General features: G+C 32.9%; 1 protein-coding gene across 1 annotated transcript; it reads left to right on the top strand.

The window, feature by feature from the left end:
* Window positions 1–6,049: 6,049 nt before the first annotated feature.
* LOC101507054 (serine/threonine-protein kinase STN8, chloroplastic-like) lies at window positions 6,050–8,954 on the top strand. The gene is given in 7 exon segments (XM_027330428.2): window positions 6,050–6,196; window positions 6,835–6,888; window positions 7,354–7,428; window positions 7,431–7,535; window positions 7,693–8,097; window positions 8,410–8,548; window positions 8,551–8,954. Coding segments are annotated over 6 exon segments (894 nt in total). The 5' UTR covers window positions 6,050–6,196; window positions 6,835–6,885; the 3' UTR covers window positions 8,718–8,954.
* Window positions 8,955–9,539: the final 585 nt, after the last annotated feature.

Genomic DNA, 9,539 nt, shown 5'->3' with positions numbered 1-9,539 from the left:
TTGGTAAGGCATGCCACCTCCTAGTGGAAATAGAGCACCATGATTATTGGGCGGTCAAGAGTCGTAAGCTTGAGATGGAGAAAACAGATTTAGAGAGAAAGCTTCAATTGCAACAACTTGAAGAACTTAGATTTGAAGCTTATGAGAACAAATATGGAAAAGGAAAATCTATTTCTAAAAAAGAATATAAAGGAATGACTGGGTCATTGCTTTATCTAATTGCTAGTAGGCCTGACATAGTATTTGCTATTGGTTTATGTGCAAGATTTTAAACATCTCCTAACGAATCACATTTAACTGTTGTTAAAAGAATTTTCAAATATTTAGTAGGTACTATTGTTTTTAGCCTTTGGTACAACAAAATTTCTCATTTTGATCTTGTAGTCTATTGTGATGTTGATTATGCTTGTGACAAAATTGAAAGTAAAACTGCAAGTGGTGCCTGTAGAACGAAAAGAACACAAGAATGGGAGATTTGAATTATGTTTTAAAAAAAAATTTATGCGGCTATACTCAAAATAAAGAAGATAATGCACAAGTATGAAAATAGAGTAGAGAGAGACTCATCAATTTATCATGGTTCACCACCAGCACATTAGCAACGTCTAGTCCTTTCAACTTGAAGGATTTAATCCACTAAATTGTCAATAATCAAACTTACACTTTCTTTGTTAAGGGATGCACGTCCTTTATAGAGTACGATTAGGGTTTCTGGTTGTTTTACTGATTGTAGAAAATCAGAGTTTAGTATAGTCAAGTTGTTGAGGAAGGCATCCGCTACTGGAGTAGGTTACAATAAAAAAAAGTATTGGGGTTTATCTGAATAAGCTCTTGTAGATAGTGTTTACAATATTTTGCTTTAGAAAAATTTGCTTAATACTAAAAGGATGATAACAACGGTACATATCTAACTGTAGCTTGTTTTTTGTATGTTGTGTATTGTTTGTTGTTGTTGTGTCTTTCTTCGTTGAGGGAGGCATGTCATTTATAGAGTACAATTAGGGTTTTTGGGCGTTGTAATGATTGTATAAAATCAGGGTAATCCATGAAGTTTCGTATCGTATCTTTGCAGAATGATTTTGTAACAGCCCATTTATTTTTTTAAAACAAAAATCAAATTTTAGAAATAAAGAAAGAAATACTTTTGGATAAAATATTTAAGTCGTAACACAATGACAAAAATCAACAATATTTACAAGCAGCAGAAATAGTTTTTGAAACAAAAATCCAAAGTATTTAAACAGCAAAATACACCGGAGCTATGAGACCTATCAAACATGGCTCATACCCCTAGGGTATTCTCGACAAACACCTGCATAAAATCAAATTTCAGAAATAAAGAAAGAAATACTTTTGGATAACATATTTAAGTCGTAACACAACGACAAAAGTCAACAATATTTATAAGCAGCGCAAATAGTTTTTGAAACAAAAATCCAAAGTATTTAAACAGCAAAACACACCGGGGCTGTGAGATCTATCAGAGATAGCTCATACCCCTGGGGTATTTTCGGCAGACACCTGCATAAAAGCACTACCCCAAGAATCTCGACTTTCCCCACGTCACATCAAAAAGTGGAACATGGACCCATCAAAATAAAAGTCAAGCTGACAATATAAGGTATACGTACAGTCTTCCAAATTGAAATAAATACAACCACAAAAGAAAGACATTTAGCCCATATACAACCATCTAATCTGATCATGCTAACCTAGATGATCTCCACGCGCCCCACAAGATCCTCCTGACACAACTTCAGTCAGGTATGTCTAACTACCTTTCAATCTCCAAGGTACTAACCGGTAGGATGATCCTGGTTCTCATATAAGGGCAAAACCCAGATTTCCACAATAATTGTAAAGGTCACCAACCGAAATTAACAAATATCACATAGCATTTAAATTTTAAATGCACAAAATAACTTTTCAACTTAGCATACACCTTGAAAGGGTTTTCATATGTCAAACATGCATAAACAAGTTGAAAAATGAAGTTTTTAACAAAATTGCACGATCATATTCGAACAGCATCCTTGTATTCAAATACAGTGCTAATTCATAAGTCAGTAGCAAAATCAGCACAATTGTATTCGAATACAGCATCCTCGTAGCCGAATACTATAACACCCAAATATTTTCATATATATTATATATGTGTCTTTTAGTAATTGTTGTAATTTATTATTTAATTAATATTTTATTCTATATGTAAAGAAATTAAATTAAAATTTACCACTCTCTAAACTTGAATAATTATAACCTTTATTTTTATTTAATTATTTTGGTGTGACAATTACATTAGAACGGTTTATGGGATAATTATTTCCTACGTGGACAACTGTGTATTTTGTTTATTTGATTAGTTTTGATAATCATGAAATTGATGTGTTAGATATGTTGACTTTATTTTGTTATGTGTGACCTGTAGTGATATTTTTGTCTTACTTGATGTTTTTTAGTTGATAAAAACATTAGTTGAATTATTTAATTAAATTATAATTTATAGAAGTTATATCGTTTATTAGTTTTATTTTAGACCAAATAAGTATTCGACCTAGGAGATAGTAGAGTTAGTGAAAATCCTGAGTTTTATTTATATACTCTATTTAAGTAATTTAGTATGACAATAATAAGACAATTGTTCCTTTAATGTTTATTTATTTGATGAAGTATATTTATATTAATTAATTATTGGGATTTTGTTAGTAATTAATTAAAACTTGTAGGAGAATTTTTTTTAAAGTGAACAATGACCAAGTCAACTTCGGTCAAAATTTAATCGGTCACACTACTAGTCTTGATAACTATATTTTATTTTTAATAACATTTAGTTATAGAACTGTGTTTTCTACTTTATATCCATTCAAATGTGTAACAAGCAATAATAGGTACATGAATGCCAATTAAATCATAACGGTTGGTCATTGAATGATATTATTCCAATTGAATATCTTATTGATGTGTGCAATTAACCTCAATGAGAAGAATCATTCTCTTCCTCCAATCAGCTTCACATCTCCATATTAGTCTCATACACCTCTTACTCATAAAATACGATAAAACTTGCAACTGATCACCCATACCTCACACAACATTCCCAACACTACATTTTGTTTATCTCAAATATTTTCTATGTCACTCAAACAACCACCCACACATTCCCTCTCTTTCTTGTGGAAGTTCTAAGCTTTCATTCCTTCATCTTTATGAGATTTTTCGAGGGCTACATAGTGTTACGTGGAAGCATGCGTTCAAGGTAAGGGATTTTCCCCATGCAGAGTTAGGCTAGATATTAAATTAGCGGTTCGTAGGATATTGATATGATGTCTAGATGTCTTAAAAGAAAAATGTTGATTTTATTTTTGTCGTAAAAAAATTAACTATAATGTTTTGATTGTTTCTTTTGAGTAATACATCTATCTTGATGAACTTAAATATAGATTCTATTTTATTATTATCCCTTGATAAATATGTTTGTAGTGAAAATGTTTAACGCCTTGTTTTAAAATACTTAATTATAAAGTTAAATTTTTATGATGATATCGTTAGTAATATGTGTGTTATGATGTATTTGATATTAAGTCTTGACTTTTTGAGTATTTTAAATTTTAAATTTGACGTTTATGAACAATATATGTGTTAGGAGGAAATTGATGAGAATTTTATATTTTTAATTTTGACAATATGAGAAAATTGATTTATTGAAATGTATTAATGTAAAGTTCATTTTTATAATGCGGAAGATTTTATAGTGAAAGGAATAAAATTTCTATTGTTATTGTATTATTGGAAATATGAGTTTTAATTTTTATCAATAACAAGTAGCCAAATCGAATCTTATGGATTATTAAAATGAAAGTGGTGATTTTGAGATATTTGTTGACGTGCATATTTGATGTTGTTAAGTGATTGAGCTCTAACTATGAACATCCATGAAAATATAAATTTGATGTCTTATGTGATTAAAAAATTTAATCTGAAATATTATGTCCTTGTGGTTGCCTAAGTGACTGGTGATTTGTTTTTTTAAATATAGTTTTCTTTGTGGTTGCCTAAGTGGCTGGTTATTTGTGTTATGATTTTCTTTCTTTGTGGTTGCCTAAGTGGCTAGTGATTTGTACATTTCGAATATCATTATAATTTCATGACATATCATATGCATCTTTGTGGACGCCTGTGTGGCTGGTTTAATTTTCCCCATTGGTATGGGTGACTTCTGTGTGGACGCTTGTGTGGCTGGTTATATCCGGATCATATATTTAGGAGCACGCATAACTTGCATACATTTTGTTGTTATTTTTATTTTGATTTAATCATTTGCTCTATGGTGAGTTGCTATTTGATTTATTTAGATACATTTTATGACTTTTGATACATCTTTGGGAACTATTAAAGAAAAAACTTCTTTAAATCTTTAATTAAGAAAACATTTTATATTTATATTTTATGGTTGTTAAGTTATTGTTTGGTTTAATTTTTGCCGTGGGATGAACTGACCCCTTACACCAACATTTAGGTACTAATGATCTCAAAGATTTGCATGATTGATGTTTGATTGGTGCACGCACGTGGGAAAATGAGACTTTTACTTAAAAATAATATTTTGTATTACTAAATTTTTTGTGGTACATTGTAAAGTTATTTGCTCTTCATCATTAACTTTTAATAGAAATGCAGAAGTGAGATTTCATTTGTTAGTAAATAATTGAATATCATTAATTTTAGTCAACATTGTTTAGTTTGAATTTCACTTAAAGAGGATTTATTTTATTTTGGAGCATAAATGAATATCGATCTAACAACTAAAATATTACGCATCTTTAAATTATTACATGATGAACTACTCATAAGAAGAAAAAAAAATTATAGATATTTCTAAAAGAAAATAAATATTTTTAAGTAATCTTTGGATCAAAAATTAAGGGCGTTACATTGGCTGGCTCAACTTTTTTTGTAACACCCCCGCCATGCTACATCACGACCTTCTAAGTACCGCCTCCACACAGTCCCACTACCAATTGAGCAAGCAGCTCAATTGGTAGTGGGACTGTGTGGAGGCGGTACTTATCCCTTAGATACCGGGCTCGAATCCCACAGAATCTCACGTGCCAAGCACCCTACTGCAATGCGTATATGCCAAAACCCTCCTCGAAGGGGTGCCACCTATCACAGCAAAAGTCAGTGGCAAAAGTTTTTGAATACAACATCTTGTAGTTGAATACAACTACTAAAATTTGCATATTTCAGTCTCAAAAACGTTTCAAAGTCATTTAACACTTACCACACATAGTCAATCAATCACATTCATCAATTATGGCACAATCACAAACAACAATTGAGTATGTATATACAATCATCACATTATATCAAACATGACTCACGTGCCAAGCACCCTACTGCAATGCGTATATGCCAAAACCCTCCTTGAAGGGGTGCCACCTATCACGGGTCAGCACGATTTACAAAAATGTGCAGAACCAACATATCACATGACATCATCTCGTGGCCCATCACGGTCAACACTTTAACCATGGCCCCATCGCGGTCACCATGTACTATGAAATGCATGAGCATACTCTGACTCTTTCCACAATAATCATTAAGTAAAAGTTGATATTAAAAGATTCCCCGTTTTTAATACTCATTTATCCACTACAAGAAAATAGTTGTATACCTACGGAAATTTACCCAAGGATCTTAGTTCGTAGGCAAATTATTTAATATCTACGGAAAAACTGTGAGTAAATCTGTTATTGAATAAATTAATTTTTGTTGATTGGATTCCACGGTTAATCCGTAGGTAAAATTAAAAATATCTGTGGGTAAAATTTTAAAAAATGCAACACAACTTAAATTACCAAAATTCCTTCGTATTTTATTTTACCACTGATTCTCCGTAGGTAAATGAAAAAAATAATGTTAAATTGTCTACGGATTATCCGTGGGTATAGTAAAAGTGAAATTTTATTAACTATTTTCTTTTATTTTATACGAAAACAAAAACTTATTCTAACAAAAAAAACTTATTCTAAGAAAACAATAACTTAGACCCTTTCCTCTCTCTCTCTCAAAAACAAACTTCGCAAAACTCACTCTCACTAGCAAAACCCTTTCCTTGGCTCGCGCCGCCGCCGGTCAGAGCTTTCTGGCCGCCGATTAGAGCTCTCTGGCCGCCACTTCAAAGTCTCATTCACAGGTTCTCTCTTTCTCTCTGTAGTTGTGTCGTTCACTCTCTCTCTCTCTCTTGTTCGTTCTCTCTCGTTCGCTCTCTATTTCACTCTCGTTCGTGTCGTTATCTCGTTTGCTCTATGTAATTTGTTCTCTTTTCATGATTATTTGTTGTGTAAATGAATGTTTATTAATTTATTTGCAAACCCTAACTCGTTTGCTCTCTCTTATGCATCAATTTGTTCATGCTTTAATTTATTGCATACTTAAGTTTCTGCACAAACAATTGCTACTACTCTGTTGTGTTTGGTTTGGTACTATTGCTGTTATTCTTTTTAGGATTCCATCGTTATTCTTTTTATTCATGAAATATGGTAGTTCCTTTTGGTTTGTTACTATTGTTGTGTTGTGTTTGGTTTGGTACTGTTGCTGTGTTTGGTACTATTGATAAGATTTTGCTTGTGTTAGCATTAGAAAAGATATTTGATCATAGCTTGGTTATGGCTTGAGAGGAGGTTTATTATTGTTGTGTTTGGTTTGCAACTCCGCTGATTACCGATGGGTGGTAGTGCTAGTGCATATATATTGTGAAAATGTATAACTGATATGCAGTTGTGACTAAGGTTTGATCTTTGAGTGCAAGCAAAAAATGTCGCTTTTGTGCAGGATATATGGCTGTTGGTTAACATACAATCTACCAAGGAATTCAGCTCACATATGGTAATTTATTCTAGGTGCTCTGTATTCAATTTTCTTGGCTATTTGTTTCAGCAACATCATTACTCATGTCAATTTTTTCTTCATAAAGCTTAATCGGGATAATTGGGCAAACGATGTTGTTTCTCAGACTATTAGTACAAAATAGAGAACGTGATTGAAAAGATTTATACCTGCAGTTGGGGTATATCATTCCTTGCCAAAAACCTCACAAGCTGAGGGACAATACCTGCCCGGATTGCCTGATCAATTAGAGCAATGTGGCCTGAACAGAAATGTGTTAATCAATGTTAAAATTTGAGTAACACCTTTATATATTATATAAAGTGTCTAACACCTCATTTTATTTAAAGTGTCAATCAGTTGCATCATATAATCTAATTATTGTTTAAAGTGGCATCGTTTAAAGTGTCAATAAGTGGCATCATATAATCCAAGTAGTTATTATTGTTTAATATTCTGCTGCAGGTTAAGGTTGGAATCCAAGGGGCTGAAGAGTTTGGTGAGTTTGAGGAATGGTTCAATTACAGGCTATCAAGAGCACGAGAGCAGCACCTGAAACATGTGCTGATTTCCTTGGAAGTTTCATAGCTGATAAAACTAACTCACAATTCATAAAAGGTGGAAAATGGCTTGTTTGGAAGTTTGAGGCCAGGTGCTCTGCCTCATATTTCTATTTCATATATAAATAGACATAAAATTACTTTTTATAACTATTTAATTTAAGTGGTTTTGCATGTTATCTTGATTTATCATCTTAGAACATAGTACATATATTAATTAACGGGAGAATTATCGATATCACAGGGAGACCGTACTCTTGCCGATTACATGAAACAACGCAACTTCCCTTCAAACTTAGAATCTGTAATGTTTGGAAGCGTCTTGCAAGGTGTAGACTCTTCTAGGCGAAATGCATTGATCATCAAGCAGATCATGCGCCATATAATTACTTCGCTAAAGAAAATTCATGATACATGCATCGTTCACAGAGATATAAAGACAGCCAACTTAGTGGTTACTAAACGGGGGCAGATTAAACTCATTGATTTTAGTGCAGCAACAGACCTGAGGATTGAAAAGAATTATGTTCCCGATTGCACTCTTTTGGATCCCAACTATTGCCCTCTAGAACTATATGTACTCCCAGAAGAAACACCAAGTCCTCCACCAGAGCCTATTGCTGCTATCTTTTCACCAATCCTATGGCAGGTTTAATTACTTATATCTTAATTATGTAGTTAAAGTTAAGATTCTTTTGTAGGGTTTTCAGTTCCAGTGAAAAATATTGGCTAAGATCTGTTCACAAACAATGGAATTCTCCAGTGAATTACAATTTTGGAACTCGTACTTAAGACATTTCTAATATAGGAACATTATCTAAATGAGTGGTTAATGTGTTAATCATATAATTGACTGAATTAATCACCCTCTCTTGTCTTTTGCACGCGTGCCTGCACGCACACAGACACATATATATTGCATTTGAAGTGCTAAAGGTGAATTATGTGATTATTGTTGCAGTTAAACAACCCTGATCTATTTGATATGTACTCTGCTGGGATTGTACTCCTGCAAATTGCAATACCAACCTTAAAGTCTCCTGTTGCTTTGAAGAATTTCAATTTGGAAATAAAAACATGTGGATATCATTTGAAAAAATGGAGGAGAACACTCGCCTCAGACCCGACTTTCAAATTCTTGATAGTGAATCTGGTAGAGGGTGGGACTTAGCAACAAAGCTTATCTCTAAGAGAGGTCCCTTAAGAAGAGGACGTTTATCTGCTGCTTCAGCTTTGAGACATCCTTATTTAAGCTTAAGTAGAAAGTGATGAGCATAGTAATGTGAGTATATCATCCTTTTTTATATTTGATTTATTTTTTCAATTCCTATTTAACCTGTCAGATTTATGTGCACTCCTTAGGTGAGTTGAAAAATGCTTGTTGATGCAAAAGGTAGTCTCCAAGTGTTATGACAAGAATAGTTTTTTACTGGCCTTGGTTATGGATAATGTGCCGATAGGGATACCCTTGTACCTTTTACGGACATGTCATGGATAAATAGAAATCAGTAGAATTTTTTACAGGATTGTCCGTAAATAATGTTATTTGTGGCTTGTAAGTATTTGTGTTGTTACCCACGGAAAAGTTATGAGTAAAGTTACCCACGGAGAATCGGTAAGTCATGCTACCCACGGACATTCCTTAAGTAAGTATATTCCACTGCTTTGCCGTGGGTAAATATATTCCTACGAGTGAAATAGCTACGAACTCGTGTCCGTAGGTAATCCGTGAGTAGTTATACGTTACCTACGGACATTCCGTGGGTGTAATAGCCCGATTTTCAAAGCGAATGTGTATTTTTTTTTCAAAAGAGATTAAAATACAACAAAGAAAAACAAATAAGGAAATACCTTTGGATAAATAATTGAGTCATTATAATTTACAAGCAGCGGAAAAGTTTCTCAAAATACGAATCCAAAGTAGTTACACTTCAAAAGGTGGTATATAAACCCCATCATAAATAATATGTCAAACGGACAATATTAGTATAGGTACATTTTTCCAAATCAAAATACTGCAACCCAAAAAGAAGGACGTCTAGTCCCTATACATCAACCTAATCTGATCATCCTACAAAAAACTATACACCC

Source organism: Cicer arietinum, chromosome 2 (assembly GCF_000331145.2).
Source record: "Cicer arietinum cultivar CDC Frontier isolate Library 1 chromosome 2, Cicar.CDCFrontier_v2.0, whole genome shotgun sequence".
Taxonomy (NCBI): domain Eukaryota; kingdom Viridiplantae; phylum Streptophyta; class Magnoliopsida; order Fabales; family Fabaceae; genus Cicer; species Cicer arietinum.
This window is presented reverse-complemented; position numbering and strand designations above follow the sequence as displayed.